At 47.9% G+C, this 19,598-nt stretch overlaps 9 protein-coding genes across 9 annotated transcripts; 5 read left to right on the top strand and 4 right to left on the bottom strand.

The window, feature by feature from the left end:
- Window positions 1-2,806: 2,806 nt before the first annotated feature.
- Window positions 2,807-3,849, bottom strand: N7511_000843 (uncharacterized protein; the record flags this gene model as incomplete). The annotated part of the gene is made up of 3 exons (XM_057123268.1): window positions 2,807-3,030; window positions 3,077-3,355; window positions 3,393-3,849. 3 exons carry the CDS (start codon window positions 3,847-3,849, stop codon window positions 2,807-2,809), a joined length of 960 nt encoding a protein of 319 aa, XP_056989001.1.
- A 616-nt stretch (window positions 3,850-4,465) lies between these two features.
- On the top strand, window positions 4,466-5,879 carry N7511_000842 (BCS1 and AAA domain-containing protein; the record flags this gene model as incomplete). Its single annotated transcript, XM_057123267.1, has 2 exons — window positions 4,466-4,682; window positions 4,729-5,879. 2 exons carry the CDS (start codon window positions 4,466-4,468, stop codon window positions 5,877-5,879), a joined length of 1,368 nt encoding a protein of 455 aa, XP_056989000.1.
- Window positions 5,880-6,160: 281 nt separating this feature from the next.
- On the bottom strand, window positions 6,161-8,518 carry N7511_000841 (uncharacterized protein; the record flags this gene model as incomplete). Its single annotated transcript, XM_057123266.1, has 1 exon — window positions 6,161-8,518. One exon carries the CDS (start codon window positions 8,516-8,518, stop codon window positions 6,161-6,163), a length of 2,358 nt encoding a protein of 785 aa, XP_056988999.1.
- A 2,237-nt stretch (window positions 8,519-10,755) lies between these two features.
- Window positions 10,756-12,422, top strand: N7511_000840 (uncharacterized protein; the record flags this gene model as incomplete). Its single annotated transcript, XM_057123265.1, has 3 exons — window positions 10,756-10,890; window positions 10,939-11,280; window positions 11,730-12,422. 3 exons carry the CDS (start codon window positions 10,756-10,758, stop codon window positions 12,420-12,422), a joined length of 1,170 nt encoding a protein of 389 aa, XP_056988998.1.
- Window positions 12,423-13,006: 584 nt separating this feature from the next.
- Window positions 13,007-13,469, top strand: N7511_000839 (ribonuclease III domain-containing protein; the record flags this gene model as incomplete). The annotated part of the gene is made up of 2 exons (XM_057123264.1): window positions 13,007-13,161; window positions 13,241-13,469. 2 exons carry the CDS (start codon window positions 13,007-13,009, stop codon window positions 13,467-13,469), a joined length of 384 nt encoding a protein of 127 aa, XP_056988997.1.
- A 748-nt stretch (window positions 13,470-14,217) lies between these two features.
- N7511_000838 (guanine nucleotide-binding protein alpha-2 subunit) lies at window positions 14,218-14,868 on the top strand (the record flags this gene model as incomplete). Its single annotated transcript, XM_057123263.1, has 2 exons — window positions 14,218-14,466; window positions 14,515-14,868. The coding sequence occupies 2 exons, from the start codon at window positions 14,218-14,220 to the stop codon at window positions 14,866-14,868; spliced, it is 603 nt and encodes a 200-aa protein (XP_056988996.1).
- Window positions 14,869-15,727: 859 nt separating this feature from the next.
- On the bottom strand, window positions 15,728-16,567 carry N7511_000837 (uncharacterized protein; the record flags this gene model as incomplete). The annotated part of the gene is made up of 1 exon (XM_057123262.1): window positions 15,728-16,567. One exon carries the CDS (start codon window positions 16,565-16,567, stop codon window positions 15,728-15,730), a length of 840 nt encoding a protein of 279 aa, XP_056988995.1.
- Window positions 16,568-17,536: 969 nt separating this feature from the next.
- N7511_000836 (uncharacterized protein) lies at window positions 17,537-17,725 on the top strand (the record flags this gene model as incomplete). The annotated part of the gene is made up of 1 exon (XM_057123261.1): window positions 17,537-17,725. One exon carries the CDS (start codon window positions 17,537-17,539, stop codon window positions 17,723-17,725), a length of 189 nt encoding a protein of 62 aa, XP_056988994.1.
- Window positions 17,726-18,132: 407 nt separating this feature from the next.
- N7511_000835 (uncharacterized protein) lies at window positions 18,133-18,888 on the bottom strand (the record flags this gene model as incomplete). The annotated part of the gene is made up of 1 exon (XM_057123260.1): window positions 18,133-18,888. The coding sequence occupies one exon, from the start codon at window positions 18,886-18,888 to the stop codon at window positions 18,133-18,135; it is 756 nt and encodes a 251-aa protein (XP_056988993.1).
- Between the last annotated feature and the right edge of the window lie 710 nt (window positions 18,889-19,598).

Genomic DNA, 19,598 nt, shown 5'->3' with positions numbered 1-19,598 from the left:
AGCGTGCATGCGGCTGAGTGCGTCGAATCTCGTCAGTTGAAGAGGGGAACCCTGTCATTTACCAGGTCAGTGAGGTTCTTAACCTACTGTGTATCACACTAGCTGACGTGGTTTCCAGCTTGCAGTTGGAAGTCCGTGGAGGAATGTGAATTAGAAATCTCCTTAGCGCTGTGATAATTAATGCACTTGCCTATTTCCATCCGTTTCTGGACGACCATCATCAGGGCTTGAAAACGCAGCAAACATGCGGTTGAGTGCATCAAAATCTGCTTAGTTGAAGAGAGGTACCCTGTCACTGGCTGTCATTTACTGGGTCTGTGCAGAGAATTCGAAGGGAGAAAAGGACGGGTAGATGCGTCGCATTTTACGGACAGGGGGTCCTCGGGCAAAATACCTAACTTTCGAGCAACATTGACCAGAGAGGGGTACATGGCGGGCGTCCAATAGATGGAGTTGCATACGACCCGGACGGCTGCACCGTGAAGGCATAAGCACATGAGGCCTTTGTTCTAGGTATTTTATCAAGATTCAGAGGCAGCCTCAAAGTATAAAATGTGAGCAATTGGCTCTCCTACTTCTTTGCTGCATTTTAATAAGTGACGATAGTCTTGAATTTCTCTTATGTGACACAGATGTATCCTTTGTTGTAGACTTTCGCACGCTACTCTAAATTCTGGTCTTATTGTTGAACGTGTCCATGCGAAAGTAAGACTTCCATACTGCGTTCCGGGGCTCGGAAGAGGTAGAATGAAAGTGCCGCCTTTCTTAGGCTTATTGTAGCAATCTGGAGCTATGGAGCATGTAAGTAGAATATGATGATGGACTAGTCAAAGGCACGTACCGTCACAATCTGAGTCTGCAGGTTAGTTTTTATACAGGCAAGGATTGTCAAGCCTAATAAAACGACAAGTAGCCCCATTGAACCAATGGAAGCTCCCCACAAGGCTCGTTGGTGCTTGGCAGTTTTGAGGTCCGGACTTTGCCAAAAAAATTTGAAAGTACTTGTTTGCATATGCCATGGCCTCAAGCAAATGACCCAGGCTCGAATGATTTGGGCATGGACGAAGCTGAGACTAGCCAAGCTGATGACCATATATGAAGAAAACAAAGCATTGTGGTGCTCCTGCATTTTTGGTCAATTAAGCACGCACGGTAGGAATTATCAGTCGAATCGCACCGGAATATACAATGAAAGTGATAGAATAGTAATTGTTCCCATCAATAATAAGGCAGATATTATATGGGTTAACGAGGATTGCAAAGTAGAAACACTTAGGTACTGGAGAGGTCAGTGTCACTCTCTTTCAGATTCAATGCACTTACCTCATTTAAAATGAGGAGAAGAAATACACTGCCAATTTCCTGCTGTAGTATTGGCCAAGATAGGCCTGGAATAGAGTTAGGTACGATAGGAATTGAGAAAAGGGAGATTGGATTTTTACCCTTCGTCCACTTCAATTCAAACAATACGAGCGGAATAGATCCGATCAGCCCCAAAAAGGCGGCACTGCCTATAATAAGTTGGCTGGAGATGAGAAATTCTCTGCTCAATCTTGGTAGGCTGAAGGCCTTGATAGACAGGAGCCAAACAAGAAGACTCGTTCCACAACAGAAAGATGCTGTTGCGGATGTAGCCAGTTGGAAAATCATCTCGAAAGACATCTTTTCCTGAATTTTTGATATTTGCGTTGTTTCGAATAGGAAAAACCATACCTTTCTTTTCCTGAGCTTGGCTTAAGTAGGGTTTTATACATTTGCTAGGCTTGCATTAACCACTTTGGCTCTGTCTTATTTAATTCAAGAGCCACCGAGGAGGAACAGGACAATGGGGTGGGTTACATGTTGCGGAGAAGGAAATTTTGAGGCAAAATGCCTAGCCTTCGAGGAAACTTGACTGGAGCGGCATACAAGATCCGCATAGCATTCTAACTCATGCTCATGATGCATGCAGCCCTTGTCTCGGTCATTTTGCCATGATTTTGGAGGAGTTCTGGCCATCAATTTCGGTCGTATTGCGAACTATCCTCTTTTGCCGGATACCGCATTGTTGTTAGACTGCTGACATCCGCAGTTCCTACTCTTGCAGGCTTATGTATATCAGAGCAGATAGAAACATTGACATCGAATGAAATGTCTCGCAGGGGCATCTGACGGCTGATTTATGACTTAGCATTATCTGGTTCAAGATGAAGCGCGTAGTATGGATGCCTAACTTGGGGTAGTAACGGGCAGTATCGGGCAGTCTTAGTAATCATGTCGTCGTCTTCCACACTTTCTGCCCCTCAGTCAAGCCCAAACGACCAACGTCCTGATATTCTCGCCGCGGCCAGCCGACGACATCAATTTTAACGACATCTCACAATTACTAGCGACAATCCATACGTTTTTAGTGAACGCAGCCGGTCACCTTTATCCCAGAAGAACGCACTTTTCGACATTCGATTGTTTTGGGCAACCGCGCGGTGCACTAGTCTTGGTGCCCTGATTCTATCGGATGGCAAATGAAGCGAAGGTGACAGAGTCCGACTTGGTATGGCACATGTCCTTGTGTTTATGATACTCTTTCTGACCTGAGCAGGCGAGCCGCTGGCAAGATTTCACCACCGCCACATTTCAAGAGTCGGATAAGAGAGCCGCTCACCAGATCGATGCGTCCCTGACCGAAGAACAATTTTTTGCATGCGAATCTTGCGAGGAGATACTGTTTCAGGATGGGGATGGCTCGATCCTTTTTCGAGCAGAGGGGAGTGGACAGATGAAGCTACCACCAGGCATACGGGTCAGGGCGAAGGGGGGTTCGGCGAAATCACGACCGGTAGATTGAATTTACGAAATTGTAACATGATGTCCAGCCAACCGTCAAACTGATCATCATGAGTTGTGCTGGATATATATCTGCCTTCACACACCTAGTCTCAATCTCCCCGGTTTCCTGACTCCAGGCTTGACTGCTTGTAATAGCTTCGAAAACATCATCTCCGAACGCCACAGCTATCTGATTCTTCACAGCGCAACCGACGGAAAACCGCTCTGCTACAAGTCAGTACTAGCCAAGTGCGTTCTGGAAGTCACTTACCAGCAGCCATTGTGTCGCTCTCTGCACAGCCGAATAGATTTTGAAGGAGGTTCTGATCAAACATAATCATTACTCTGATTAATCCATCTGTAGATCCCTCGGATGGGAGAAAAGTTGTGACGTAGCCGCGGACAGCTTTAATAAGCAACCGAGGGAATGCAGTCTGCATAGACTCCGGCTTGATGATCGTAGTATAGCACCAGGACGGTCCTCCGCAGAGAGAGTATTGAAGACTTGGGCGTATAGTGCCATTAACAATTCGTCTCAGACTGATATAATCTATGACTACGTTAGCTATGTGTTGCAAGATACGGACGATAGAACTTGCTTTTTAGAAAATCTTCGTCGGCCGATGAGCTCAGGACTACCTTGTTTATTTCATCACTCTTGGCGATAATCTTCACAGTTGTTTGAGAAGCGATCACAGCTTGTTCGAGCAAGATATCGAAGAGTTCTTTCCGCATAACCTCGATGGCTTTTTGGGTAAGACTCAGCCCACAAATGATCAAAGACACAGAGTCCAATTCCCTAAGAGCTGCCAGTTTCGGTTCGTGCTGCTTATCAGGCCTAAACACCAAATTCAGTAAATGAGAGAGTCTCCCCAATGCAACACGACTGAAAGAGGTCTCCTTCGCAGGCAACAATAGTTTCGCAGCCTCCGTTTTCAGCAGCTGCTGCTTCAGAGATGTTAAAGTTGTCTCCAAATCTTCGGGGGCCAAAGCCTGAGGATCAAATTCGTCCAAGGAGCTGATCATTCGAATGTAGGTATCCATGATATGCGAGGATTTGCTGCTGAAGACTGTTGGGAAAAAAGGACTGATCACTGGGAGGTACACCTAGTCGGGGTTATGTGGGCAAATTGCCCAGCTTTTAAGTCACTTTGGACCAGAGCGGGGTACTTAGCTGCTCCCAGTCAACAGGGGTGTGGATCCTGCAATGCAAGGCCACTGCATGGAGATGGGGCCAGAACTTGTGATGGGGCGCGTGTCTCGGGCATTTTGCCTCTCTTTTCAGGATATTTGGACATTGGTTTGATCTTACACCTCCTTCACACAGCAAGATTTGCGGGGACAGCACCTCGTTAGAGGCAACACTATCCGGATGCGAGATTGTTACTGTGATAGACCTTTCCCAAGATAGTTGGTGCAGCCATACGCACGTTGTTTTTCGTGAGAATGATGAATGAACGAGGGGCGAGGCGGTCGAGATTGGCGCTGTTGCATGTACAAGGTCTGTATAAGAGCCATTCATTCTTCCCTGATCCCCAACATATAAAGGAACCCGATACTGTCGAGTAACTTTGAGTTGAATATTTCGCAATCATCTTCTCAAGAAACGTTATAGCTGCACCCATATAATCATTCTCGGAAACTTTTGTCATTCTTTACAATGAACACCATCAACGGTGGTTCCTACCACAGCTCCTCCCAAATGTCTCCGATAGATATCATCTTTCCCGGTTTCAGTATGGTCTCTGCCTCCGCACGCCAGCTGCTTGCTGGCGACCCGGACAGCTACACACGACTTCTTTGTACTTTCGGGATTTTTATCCTCTTCGCCCGCTATGCAGTCCGCTATGTTTGGGAGATAGTGAGAAGTTACTTCAGTTCGTTTACCTCCTGTTATTGTCGGATGGGACTGACAATTTGAAGCATCGACAATTTATGTCTCATATTACGACGAAGCATACGATATGCTAGTTGATTGGATAGCTGACCAATCATTTGTCCACAATGCCCACTCATTGATTGCTCGAGTAAGATCGTCACAGCGGACAAACGACCAATGTTCGACAAAGAAAAAGCCGTTGACGTTTTCGCCTTGGGATGGATCTTTCTTTTTTTGGTATAAAGGGCATTTGCTTGTCCTTCGCTGCGCGGTCAAAGAGCATCGAGAAGATCTCTATATCTCTTCCATTGGTCTTAATGCAAATATTTTGAAGGATATCATCGAAGAGTGTCGCGAGAAGTATCTCAAGGATACGCAGAGAAAAGTCTCTGTCTTTGAACACCGCGAGGGAGAGTGGAAGAAAGCCAGAGTGAGACCGGTCCGACCCATCTCCACAGTCATCATGGATAAGCAGGTAAAGGACGATGTTTTAAGAGACGTGGACGAGTTTCTCGACCAAGATATGCAAGACTGGTACGCAGAACGTGGCATCCCGTATAAACGAGGTTACCTTCTGTTTGGGCCCCCTGGAACTGGAAAATCCAGCTTCAGTCTATCACTCGCGGGGAAGCACGAACTGGATATTTATACGCTTCAATTGTCGAATATTTCGGACAGCAAGCTCATGAAGCTTTTTGCTGAGCTTCCGCCGCGCTGTATTGTTCTCTTAGAGGACGTGGATACCGCTGGGGTGGGACGCAGGGACAGCGTTGACGCAGACCAAGAAACCGAGTCAAAGTCAGCAGTCACCCTATCCGGCCTTTTGAATGTGCTTGACGGTGTCTCATCTCAAGAAGGCCGGATACTAATCATGACGACCAATCATATTGAACATCTGGACGAAGCACTTATTCGGTCTGGGCGCTCAGACAAGAAAGTGCATTTCAAGCTTGCCGATCAGAACATCTCGACTCAGCTCTTCCACACGGTCTTCAAGCAGTCGCCGAACCAAAAGCAACGCAATGAGGAATATGATGACAAGACGATCGAGGGGCTTGCTCGTGACTTCGCCAGCAAGATGCCGGAGCAAGTATTCAGCCCGGCAGAAGTTCTATCGTTCCTTTTGGAGCGGAAGAAGTCACCTTCAGATGCTGTCTCTTGCGTGGAGAGCTGGGTGACGAAAGCAAAGTATTGACAAGGAAGAGAAGGAGGGGCCGGGACATCTGAAACGTGAAACACTCAGGGAGAAGAGCGGTCGAGAAAGTTGTAGCAAGGAAAATAAGTTTGACGTCGCCAATAATAAGTCTTTTCAGAGCTTTCATCACATATATTTAGAATACCTTCCACAATTGGCGCAAATTGTTTTTATGACCAGTAACAGAAAGTGCGATCACTTATCAAAACTTCCTTCCGACTCATTATCGGAAGCCGAGAACATGAATCGCCTCAAATGAGTTGTAGCCATGGGCCTGGGCGTCATGTGCAAACAGCGGTTGAGCTGGACAAGAGTTTTTGCCCGGATTTTCCCACCTTCGCGCGATGACCATGCCGTGCATTTCCAGAAGTTGGTTCAAAGGTACGAGGGCGCTTCAACCATTTCACGTCCTCCAAGTCAATAACAATCAGACGGCTACCTAGGTCATCCCACAACATATTGCGCCACTCACTGTCGCCATGGACCACTCCACACGACTGGAGCACGGTCAGAGCTTTGTCGCGCTCCTGGTGAAAGAATCCAAAATTTTCATCGTTGATGATATGCTGAAGTCGTGATCCAGACCAGCTCAGTATCATCATCTGCGCCATTGATTTGCCATGGTACCAATACGCAACGCGGGGTGTAAAGGCCCCAAGGCAGACGGGGATCTGGTGTCCCTGCAAGCTCCTGAGGTAGCGATAATTGTCCACTTCCGCTTGAAGGAGATGCTGCTTCTCCATCGTGGTAGCCTTAATGATCACAGTGTATCCGTGTGAGAGAAGAGTAGCTTTGATGAGGTAACCCGTCCGACCACAGACATGGAGTTGTTCAAACCCGTGGTTTCGGTTTCTGGCAAGTTGACTGTGAAGCTGACGTGTGAACTCCTGCGGTCCCATGGAGTGTCTCTGATCACCGTGGAGTTTCCAGTTAGGACACTCTTTATCCAGAGGGCCTCGGTTGACTATGCCGCGGATGCAGGCAATTGTGCAGTAGGGTCGTGTAGACTGCCCGTCTTTCCAAGAGGTCTGTTTGTTGTCCCGACCGGCTCGTCTGCTTTCGCTTTCCTTAGTTGATTGGCGGTTGTTGCCTCGGCCACGGCTCGACCTGCTGCGAGCCGCTGCAGCGGTGGAGGGCGAATGCGATTCTTCATCACTGCCACTGCCTTCGGTCGACGAATGCTTTGGAGTAGACATGTCTTGTTTGCAGCGAGCACGGGATCGTGTATTGTGCGTCTTCGGCTCTAGTTTCCAGTGCGAGGGTCGATAATCGGAGGCTCGCGGGTCTTTACGGAGAGTCTCGGGGATTTTTCTTAACACATCCAGGTATTCGACCTCCCAGGTCTTTAGCTTATCGTGTGCCGCATCATGCCACTCTTGAGACGGAGCTTCGGCGGCTAGCGCTTGAAGGGTGAATGCAAGCACCTGACCGATGGCGGTCCGGTGGAGACGCAATTCATCGTCCGCCTGCACGTCCTGGTTCGGGATACACATGAAATATTGAACAACTGTGGGATCATCCTTCGGGATATGGAGAAAAACAAAAGCTTCTCCTGTGCAGATGTAGCCGTATTGAACTCCACTGTCAATCATATATGAGAATATCTGAGTGACTACCGCAGCGACGAGGTGGGTGGCATAAAACTCAAACGTGTCACCTTCCTGGTCAATGACATCGCGAGCTAGATCCATCTGGTGTAGACCCGCTACTAATTCGGGGATTGTCACCTTGTGCGGCGCTTTGAACTCCACTGCATACACTGGTATTTTTCGTTCATCAGCCACAACATGGACGCAGAACTGGTCGGCGCGCCGATTGCGTCTTCGTGTAATGCCTTCCCTCTCCTGTTTCTGAGCCGCTCCTTTCCCCCTTCCTCTGCCTTTTCCATGCCTAGTTTTCGCTGGTCGTTGTGTCCGCGCGTCCTGAAGATTCATTTGTCCCAAGCTGTTCTCCAGTGAAGTTTCTGATAGATTCGCGCGGTCATAGAAGGTGACTCGGCCCTGGATTCCAAACTCATGTCGAAGGAGTTCATCATCTCGCAACGCCTTAATGACTTTCTCGACAAAGTTATCCACTGTATCTCGCTCAAAGTTCCGAAGAGACGCTTCCGAATAGATCGGCCTGTTCTGGATATTCGTAACAACGTAATCGATTTGGGTATCAGAAGGGAAGAGTGGGTGCGAGGTGAAGGCGCCCGCGCGGTCGATTTTCCTCCAGACTTGTTCTTGGAGTTGAGGGAAGTCAAGCCAAGGGACTATGCGCTTGGGGTAAAGTCGGTTCACTGGGTTGGTCGCGTCGCCCTGAGTTGTGAGATTCGCATCCGTCTCGACTCGGATCGATTGAGATAAAGAGTTGTGGCAACGATCGAGAAGGCGAAACAGTGTGTTGGACTGCACTCGCAGCTCTGCCTCTTCTCGCGCTTCTCTCTCTTCTCCTTCACGGCGCTCTGCTTCTTCTCGCGCTTCTCTCTCTTCTCTTTCACGGCGCTCTGCGTCTTCTCGCGCTTCTCTCTCCGCTACTTCACGGCGCTGTGCTTCTTCTCGCGCTTTCTTCTCTTCTTGTCGCGCCTTCTTCTCTTCTTCTCGCGCCTTCTTCTCTTCCTCAAGCTGATGTCGTAGCTCGGCGATTGTTTCCTCCATCCTTTGTTGAGATCAGTATCAAGCAAATAAATGAATGATGCAAATCAAAGTCAGCATAGTAGGAGGTTCGCTGTCTGGCGCGGGGGAGTGGCCCGTCAGGGCGAAATGCGTCCAGAGGTTTACCAGCTTACTCACCCCCTTGGTTCGAGTTAACTCATGCCTCAGGCACCAAAGGCACCAACACGGTTTGGCCCCCTTGACGTTCAGAGTCCTTGTGATTTCTGGAGTATACGTCGACTCGATGGTTTCGGATTATCTGCTTGCTTGATTATGGGTCTCTGATTGGATCGTCAGTTTTGAGTAGGCCCTGATGGAAAGTGGATGGTTCTCTCCCTGATTTTCCTGCCCAGAGGACCCGACATCGCGCGAGATATTGATATGCGGAAGCCTTTATTGGATTGCGGTAGTCCTTGATTGAGTTCTCAAGTTGAGGCGAGCGTTGACGGCCAAGCTTTTCAGCAGAGAAAGGGAAGAGAGCTGATGGACGGTTTCTCGTATCAAAAATGACCATCAATTGAAACTTGGTGGACCACCCGTGGGTTAAAGCCACCTAGATATTTCAAACGTTCTTCTCCCACAACAAATTGAGCTTGAACGCAACTAAGAATATGCAACCAAACTCACCGCTACTAGAATTTCCAAAGCTCGAAGCATTGTCCATATTGCTTCACCACAGATGAGTTCATTATTGGCCCAACAACAAACTGTTCTTCCTCTGGGCACCTAATACTACCGTTCTTGATTTTTTTATTCCTAACCGTACCATTGCCGAGCTGGCCTATAAGGGCTGGGCCATTTTGAGATATTAATTGATGCCAATGATGGAATTTGGGCATTTTGAGATCTAAGACTCAAGGCTGTGCGCGTCTCAAAACCGTAGGGTACGTTGGTGGGCAGTCTAATGACCCGGCAGGTCTCGAGACCGCGGTCTTGGAATCTGCTGAGTCTCTTGCTCTGTGTCTACCGCTTCCGGGTCGGTGTCACCCGAGCCATAAGAAATAGTCTCATATGCGCAGAATTCAGGTCACATCCCGTCAGTATTCAGATGTGGTTTTTATAATCGCCTGGAATTCAGAAATTGGCACTAATATCCTTTTCAGCCTTGTGACAATGAACATTGGCCCGATTTGACCCGCCATCTTCTCGGGCCATAGCATTAGTGCCATGGAACTTTCGTGATCAGAGGAACTAGAGCATTGCTACTTATCGTATTCTTGCGTGCTTAGACGCTCTTTCTGTCTGTAGAGTTGCGAACGCGTGATGACAGGGCCTAAATGGTTTTATGCAGCTACCCGGGGTGCGGTTAGCGCTTGTCTGTACTTTAATCGGAGTCGCCTCGACGGCTTCTTCCCGATCAGTTTAGTAACGCCGCAGAGATCCTGCCTTTGTTCCCGAAGTACTACTGTAATTTACGTGTCAGTTATCAAGGATCATGCTTTTTTTACTAGAGGCTACGAACGGTCTAGGATCAGTACTCAAAGCTCCAAGAGGTAGCCATCCTCGCATGCCCCCATCAAAGAGGCTTGTTTATGCTAATTTAGGCATGTGATTTGCGTCGGGTCCCTCGGATTTCTGCTTGCGCAAATCATATTTGAATCCTTTGTTGTGAGTACGTCTTCAATTTGATGTACGAGCGACTGAATTGGATCATTCCGCAAGTTAGGCTGAGGGTAGTACCTTAGGCTCGGAAAGCTGGGGCTTTGGGACAAGACGTGAACGAACTGGAGATTTGGGTGAGTTTATGCCAATGATGAGTTCTGTATTTGAATGTGATGATGTAAGTTATCAATTAAGCAATCCGCAAACCGACACTGTCCATGGTTGTGGTTAAGCCCCTCGTATTTTTCTCATTTTAAGGAATGAGCTGGTTTAAAGAGACTTTGACCGGTTTCCGCACACACCCGCTGTTGCTTGCCGTCCCTCATATATGTTTGTGTGGCTGGGCATGATTGACTGAAGATGCATGGGGTTTCACACAAGGCAAGGCATTCTCTAACATTTTCTAGTTCTGTATGGAATTGAATAGCAGCAGAACAGTGCGGGCATGGTTATTGAGATTGACAACCGCGTGGTGGGCACCTGTTCTCGATTACAATCGGTTAACCCTAGAAGATATTGTACTGTACTCTGTCCTTTCAACTCTCCATATAAAAGAAACCATGTGCCTAAGAGACTTGCGTCTTGCTTCCTATCTCTATCATCTGAATAACGACCAAGTTCAGAGTATCGACAGTTCAATGGACCCTTCTGCAGGACAAGTGAATAAAAGGAAGCGTGAATCTTCCGATCAGATGGGCAACCCAGTTGGCGTGCAAGAGGGCTCCGAACAAGCGATAGACTCTTCGAAGCGAGCGTCACCGGGCGAGACAAAGGTCAGATTCTACGTTGTCCTGTCGTGGCCAGCATTAATAAAAACATAGACCACTTCGATCAACGCAGCCTGCTCACTGACCAGTCATATGATGCAGATCCTGCAGCACGATACATGTACCTCTTTCTTATCATCGTCCGCTGTCGAGCTGTTGGACCTCTATCTGTGTTTGTGGGACTGCTACACGATCAAGTCGGCCAGCAAAATACGCCTGGAAGAGGAACGTCGCTTCCTGCAAAGCTCACAGGAATGGCTGGTGGCGGAGAAAGAAAGGCTCCAGCAGTGCTGCAATCACCAAGAGCTGCTGCTGTGGGATCGTCGTCAGGTCTTCTTCTCTGTACAACAGGGCGTTATCGGAACATTGCAGAATAGTGAGAGACAGTCGTTTCAGGTAAGTGGGATGCAATGAGTTTCGGCCGGAACAGAAGAGCTATGTTCGCTTCGTTCGACCAAGACTCGAGGCATAAGGGCAAAGAACACGGTGTGACCGGTGCGGTTCTTATGTTAAACCATGCCGGCAGGACCGACCGGTAGAAAGTTCAACGGGTGGGGCATGAGCGGGCCTTCCCGACACCTCACCACCAATCCACATCTCCAACAGAAATTGAACTAAACGAATTGCATGTTCATCAGGAGAACACATCAATGGGTAGCATAGACTTTTCTTGGACATGGCCAAAGCCTGAGGGCCTCTCTAGGTTTCTTTACTTCATCTGTTCGATGAGATGCTCTAGCCTAGAAAAGCTAGCCATTCTGATATTTATTTAGACCCAATGAAACCCTCAAGTCCTATCTCCATTAACTTTCTCCGTCAACGTGATCATGACAACAATGAAGCAGCTTGATCAAATTGGTCAATTTATATTTCTTCAGTACTCCACGTCGGCGCTGATGATCTTTCTAGACTACGATTTGGATCTTGATCTGGAGTCAATCTGGAGAGAATTCCCCAATATGCCGACACCGCCACCTTGCCTTGCCGAAAGTCGCAGCACCGTCTCCTCAGATTCATCGCTCGACAGATGGCCGGAGCCTGCTCAACATGGGGCCGAGAAGACTTCTGCCATCGAATATGTTTTCTATCCCAGCTACGAAAACTTCCCAGCCTTCAGCTGGATGGGGCCAGATCCATTATCGCCAGACACCTGCGGCGATGATATTTTCCTTTATGTATCCGCATTCTTGCTTTTGGATCGGGTAGACTGGATCGAAATCCGGCTCAGTAAGCTCAATATAGAGACTGAAGAGGCTGTTGAGGAGTATCCATTCTTCCTTCCACGAGTCGAGTCAATGCTGAGCAACTTATGGAGGATACGTGATCAAGTAAATGGCATCCTCTCGCAGAATTCTACCACGCAAAGTATGAAGAGCGCTGGACGATCATTATTCCAATTAGCTATATGGCCCAGGGTGGAGTTCAATGCTACCATCTCGAGTTCGGTTCCGTTGTCTCGCATTCACCCCTCCATTTCTACGCCACTTCTTGATCCACAGGTCTTTGTGCAGAACATAGTGGGAAGCTGGGAACTCTGAATGCTTTTGATCTCGTGATTGCTTGTCATAGGCGTGATATCAGGTTTTGTTGTTCAATATTTGCGTCAAGATCCTTCAGCACCAATCCAAGCTCTGCCCGTCACTTTCAACCTCTCACGTGTGATCCTGGAGGACTTCAGCCATTTTTTTGTTTCCTCTTTGTCAATCCAATAGAGTTCCTTTTTTCACCACGGTTGTCTATGTCACCGTACTAGTATAGGCTGGCATTCTTCACCGACTATCAAGATTTGGTCATCGGCTGGCGGGGTACAGGTGTACGCTTCTCTGTGGCAACATCTCATGCACCTTGGCATGCTCGGATCCGGTCAATAGAGAAGCCTTCATCCATGTTCTTGGTCTCCTGGTCTCTGATTCAAAGTTGGTGATTTTCGGCTCATCCGTGAACGGAAGTTGTCTTCAGTCAATGATTAGTCTGTCTTTCATCTGTCTTTTCTCTTATAAACACTTGACAGGTCCTTGAGGAGCGCAGTTTTGCCACGCTGAGATACATAAGTAGTACGATATTTGATCGCGGCTTGAGCTATCCATCAAGAATCCTACGTCGAATATCAGGTCTACTCAAAATGGAAGAGCTTCAAGATCGACTTGGCTATCACTTCAATACCACTGAGCTATTGGAAGAGGCTGTGCATCCAGCTGGAACCCGTCCCCTGCAAGGCAACAAGCGACTGGCACTTCTTGGTGATTCCGTTCTGTCCACTTCGCTCTTGGATGAATGGTACAATAGCGAAGATACTATCGGCACGTTGCGCTGTGGTCCACCAATTGTATCACTACTTCTAACTAGACGCAGAAAGCGGAAACGATATGTTGCAGTCTAATGCCTGTAACAAAAACCTGAGCTGCAAAGGTGAGGCGTCTGAGATAGACGACTTTATAAACGGGCATCCGGCACAAAAAGGCCACATCACACTGGGCACTCGTGCAACGACGGTGGAAGCCATCCTTGGCGCTGTTTGGATTGATTCGGGAATGAGCATGCATGCAGTGGATTGTGTGAAAGACAAGTTTGCTATCGACAAATGATACTGTTGAACGTCCCAGGTCGCTTTGATGTCCTGTGACTTTCGAGATTTCCGGGTCAGGAGGCTATTCGGATCGACAGGCAACAAGTGCAGAAAATTGCTACCATGGTTTTTTCTTCTTTTTCATTTATTCAGGGCAGTCCTGGGTTATTCCACAACCGGTGACAGGTGAAGGGGGGCGTGTTATGACATGCGGTAGTTCCATTCACGGCGTAATAGGTTTGCCAAAAGTTGCTGCAAGACGAACTGTTGTAACTCAACTGGTCTTTCTGGGAGTAATAAGAGGTGAAGTTATTGGTCACGGATATATCCAGCTGTTCCTGCTGTATCAATGTACGGTTAAGTTGGAAACGACGACAAGTGACTCGATAGCCCATCTTTGTCGGGTGCGCAATCGAGTCGTCATTCACCTTGTGACTAAGCATTTATCATTAACCCCGGAAATTATAGCGATCAGTGTCCTTTTAACACACTTGTCAGATCTGAACTCATGTTCGCATTGAATTTGGTCGCCGGATGGATAGGACTAAAAACCACAGCAAGCAATGGGGACGATGGAGCATCACGTCGTAGCTCTCATATCAACGGAATTATCAAATCGGAAAAGAGAGCAGCGAGAAATTTTACCACTTTTCTCTTATTGGGTGCGTACTGTATGGGCCAGATCAATTTGTTTCATGGGAAGTTTTTCTAACCAGACTGGAGTCTTAGGGCCCGACCATTCGGGCATATCGACCATTGTCGATCAAATGCGGATAATTTCCTCGGACGGCAACTCTGAGCATTCACTGCAGGATATTCTTCGCATCCATGGTCAAAGTGGAGGAGCTACCGAAATCCTTTTCACGCAAGCCAACCTAAATTGGCGCATCGTGGATTTAGGTGGTCAATCTTTAGAAAGAAGAAAGTGGATGCCGTGCTTTGGAGACGTGGATTACCTTATCTTTGTGGTCCCGCTATCGAGTTATGACCAGTCTCTAGATGATGGTCACTGCACTGTGCGTGTCGATTCCGAAACTGTTAAACCTTGAGTTCTAATGCGACAGCAGAACGAGATGCGGGACGCAATGAAGCTCTTCGACTCCTTCGCCAATGGCGATTACTTCAAAAGCAAACCCATTCTACTTGTCTTGGACAAACTGGATATTTTCGAAGAAAAGCTTCGTCATTCACCTATCTATGGACATTTTCCTGAATTCAACGACTCAGACACCACCTTGTGGGGTGCGGTGGAATATTTTGGCGGCCTTTTCAAGCAAATCAATAAAACACAGGGCCGTGACATCTACGTTCATTATACGAATACCACCGACACCGCCTCACTAAAGTCGATGATGGCTCTGATGTATCAAATGGTTTGGGCACAAAAGCTTCGTTCCCATGGTATACTCGACGACTAGGAAATGCCGTTTGAGGCGGCGAGGTATACGTACTTACATTTTGTTTGAAATTGATCTCAATGGCGCTATGTCATCCCAAAATAATAATTATATTATACTATGTCACCAATAGATTCCTTTTTTTGGACTCGAATGTACATCACCGGACGAGGCTTCCTGCGGATTAGCGGTGACTATTTGTCTCCCAACAGAGACCAATTGCACTATATCTAGCTGCGGTTCCCCCCAAAAATATTCGTATGGAAAGCTTTTCGCCACTCTTTACTGTGTGGCACAGGGGATTTCGGATGGAACGTCTTATAGTCAGTATCCCTTGCCGGCTTGTTGCTGCCATTATCATGACTGACAACCGACGCCTAGACCATGCGCATCCAAGCTTTTTTGGACTGCGATGTTTGCGACCATGGATCGGACAAATGCCATGTCCTAGCCCATATCCAATCAGAGATTCAATCAATAGAACCCGGTCTCGAATATGCTATCATCCTGGCCATTTCTCTGGGCAAAAATCAATTTGACTTGGCAGTTGAAGACGAACTCACTGTCAAGAGAATCCGTGACCATTTTTCTGACGCGAGTCATCTGCGTCTGTTGAGCTCTGATCCACTTTTTGCAGCCGAAATCGGTCGTTCATATCTGGAGACTGCAGTCAGCGCTTTGGTTCAAATGATAAACCGATACAACCTGGTGACGCGGTCCGTCTACGCGACGAATGATCAACGACTCATCTGCTGGCTCGATTTTGAACTGATTCGCATGAATACACTCTTAGAACATTACCGACGGCAGCTCATTTCGGTCTGAATGGAAGACATGTATCCAGTAAGGACAGGTCGAGCATTGAATTTAATCCGTGAATTCATCCTCCGAAAGGAAACTTAAACGAAAACTTCACCTCGTCTAAGATATTCCTCCCAATTTCATCTAATGCCCTCCCAGTGAAAAGGTGATTTGAAGCGAGGCTGTGCTTTTTCTTCCATAGCACCATCGAGCGATCTTCATTATGAATATCCGACTTGAACTCCAGTGTGGCATCGGCCCTTGAGAATTTGATCTTGTGGGGCTCCTCTGTAGCGTCGATGTATGGAAGAGTAGATGTGGGCTGTATGTCGCTATACAGATCATTCCAATCAATCTCAAAAGAGCATGAGCCCACGGTGCACATGTATTTCGACCACTGGCTCTCGATTTTAGGATGTCGAGGTCTCAGAAACAAGGATGTATCTTTGGAGCGCGTCGTTGGCATGCTAGTATCAGGGTCTCTGGACAGGTACTTGCTCTCCGCCGGATGAATCAAATAGTCATGAGAGGCTTCCGATGCTTCATGATGGGGCTCAGTGGGCGAAATAGCCGCAATCCAAATCTCCGGCGGTGCAGCCACCGGATTACCCCAGTACGTGGCTGGAGACTGGATTCTCTCCATCAGGGCAACAAGACCATCGCCAAGAATCAGGAGCCGATTGCCTTGCTGTATAAGTGGCAGAAAATAAACCATGAAAGGATCCAGTTCCCTGAGAGGATTGAGGTATTTGTTGGCGTAAAGGAAACTGTCTGTTATCCCGAGCAGATGCGCTACCAGGGATATTTCCGTGGCGGTAAGTCCGCCCAACAGCATCTCTGCAAGCTGATAGAAATGGCTGTCGGTCATGACCAACTCGAAGATACAAGCGATGTCATTGCGATACCTTCTTGGCTTCATATCTGCGCAGATAAAAGGTCGCTCGCTGCAATGCGAAGCGAGAAGAAGTTTTGAACGAGAGGGTGTACGACACTTTCCCACTTTTTGCTTCGTCCTGGCTCCGCTCTGAGATAAGGCTTGCTCCGGTAATTGTGTAAAGGAGCCATTGCGTGTGGGGGGAAAGGGTTTTATACAGCCATTTCCAAGACATACTTTACGCGAAAAGCTAGTCCAAACTAGCCCTGAAATTGATTGTATATTAAAAGAGAACCGGGTTTCTGGACGTGGCAAAGTTTCAAGTATCACAACACAGGCTCGGGAAATTACCATTAAGAGTACACATCCCATGAGAAGCCTTGTTGTAAATCTGGAAGGACCACGGCTCTCAATGCAGGGATATATAACTCAAATCCGTGCTAAATATTCTAGTGCATCCAAGTTTCTTCACTGAACGTTCCAATTCACAGCGTACGCAACCAAGTGTGTCCTCGAAGAGCAATTTCTGACCCAAGGGCCGACATCGAAAACACGTCCTTTCACGTGATTCTATTCCGTCCGCGATCCCCGCCCGCCCTTTGAGCCATGGTCCAGCGAGCGGGTAAGCCAATCTTGGTTCGTGGTCCAGCCAGTCCATGATATTTACCTCGATCTCGAATCCAGCTGGCTTGAGAGAACATCGTTGCCATGGCACAGATGGGAAATGAACTCTATCCAAGAAGAATGGTTGGTCCTCTCCTGCTCACGCGGGAGGCCGAGTCTCACCGACGGCTACTGGTTCAATGGGTCTCTGCATTTCGGATCCCGGGGGCAGACTACACTTTCGATGAACATAGAAACCGAGTTTACGAGGTCTCTAGACTGGCACCGTTGGTCAACCCTCTCCTCGAAGTGATGGGGTTACAAGTTCGTCAGACACGATCAACGCCACAGGAATCATATTGATCAAAGTAGGGACGCCAGTACAAGATGTTTCGGACATCCATTAACAAAATGGTCTCCACGTACCGTACATCCTTCCTGATCCCCATCAAGGTTCTTTCCGGTGTGCCTGAAATCATCAATCTCCGGGACGGGGTCGAAACGCTGCTGCTTGGATACTATTACATATTCCACATGGATATCGTGATCAGCCCTGAGGCGGACTTTTTGGTCGTGGGAGAGAGGATGGAGCAGACATAGTTCCATTTCACTCCCGCGAAGCCTTTGCGGGTGGTAAGCTGGTACCAACCGATTGTTCAGCTGGCTCGCCAGCCAAGTGTTTGAAGGAATTCAGGAACCCGGAGGACAAAGATAGGATGAGGGATTCCTGGAGCTGTCCGTAGCCAAGAATTTGACATATGCGCCGCAGTCTAGCACGGCCGGTCAGTGGAGATTCTCTATGGCTTCGGTGATGACGAACTCAACGTTGTTGCCCGTTAAACACTGCACGATACAGGGGATACAGTATGGTATCCAGCCCTCTTCTTGCAATGGAACATTGGCTTTCTGTAGCCGCTGCACCAGCTGTTCGTAGCTTTGCGCGTCGTAGGCTGCGAATCGGGCAAACTGTGCCAACGACCGCTTCTCTAAACCAGTCGTGCTTAGTCTTAGTCACGTCGGGGATCGTGAGACTTACCGAGTAGGAAGATCTCCCAGCTCTTGTGCCCCCAGCCATTGGCAAGGAGACCTGCAATGCATCGATTGATCCATACCACCCCCCGACGATACCCCTCGAGAGTGCTATCATCGTTGTTCCGATCGATATATTGCCTCATCATATCATTTGTCGTAGCTTTCGATACTCCAACTTGAATCAAGACTGTGCAGTAGCTGGCAAATATCAAGCTCTGGAAGGATACCACAGATTTCTTGAAGTCGAGATCACCCAAACAGTACTGAATAAACTGTGCATATTGGTAGCCTCTCTCCACCAGGTCCTGATTCTCTGATGGAAGTGTGCGAGAGATCATCGCAGTGTCTTGTGCCGAGCGGAATGCAAGAGGATTCGTATGACCTAGCATCAGCCGCACCGCCATTTGGTTCTTGTTTAAGGTATTGATTCCAGCCCTTTCCCTCGCCTCGTCCCAGGTCTTCTCGGTGGGAAGAGCAGAAATGAAGTCGTCAAGCTGCCTCTTCCACGGTGGCTCACCTCGCTCAACAGTTTGAGAACGGGCTGGAGGAAACGAAGGAGTGTATTGCACAAATTGAATGCTACTCGTGGAAGGCGGCTCTTGCATGACAACCTCACCCGCAGGATTGGGAAAGTCCATGAGACTAGCCCATTGAGCGCTGATCAGCTGGCATTCGAGAAAGTTGATGTAGGCTTGATCGTCGCCATGGAAATCAAATATTCGCTGAGACATAATATTGAAGAGGTACCTCGGACATCGCCGGCGGGTCGAGTCTGGTTTTAAACCCAGAAAGGAATCTACGCGAGTAGATTCCTAATCAGGAAGTGGCCACCATTGCCTGCACCTATTTGTGGAAAATGTGATCAGTTCGAGCAAGATTGACGCGGCATCGAAGTAGATTCGACTGTTCTGGAGATGTTGAATATTTCTTTCTGAGGCATTTTCCATCCTCGGTGACGTCTTTTCCGAGGGTCCTTTGTAGTTCGAATGTATCAGCTGCACGTAAGCAGGGTACTTACAAGCCATGAAGCCAGGCTAGCGTAGGTTTTTCTCACTTTGAGATCATTGAAAATGAAGCACACACTGGTTATTGTTTACGTCCATCGTTGCGACTATCTCCCATGCTCAAGCATCTGAACACAGATCTCCTCTTTGGGGCCATGGAATCCACATATGCACATGGAATAAGCCGTATGAATGCTGCTTTTGATCGATCTACACTCGATGAGCTACTATCTCAAAGCTGGAGGGCACCAACGCTATTGGACAGTTAATAATCAGACATAACCCCCCTTGAGCCACTACTAACAGCCTCTAGGTCGACTTTAAGGATTGGTCTGAATTTGCAATTGCGTCCACATAGTGAACCGCGATAAATGTTTGATGACCGAGGTTAATCAGGACTCTACCGTCTTCCATGTCCTCTGTCATTGAGTACCCCT

Source organism: Penicillium nucicola (assembly GCF_028828085.1).
Source record: "Penicillium nucicola strain IBT 29836 chromosome Unknown utg000001l, whole genome shotgun sequence".
Lineage (NCBI taxonomy): Eukaryota > Fungi > Ascomycota > Eurotiomycetes > Eurotiales > Aspergillaceae > Penicillium > Penicillium nucicola.
This window is presented reverse-complemented; position numbering and strand designations above follow the sequence as displayed.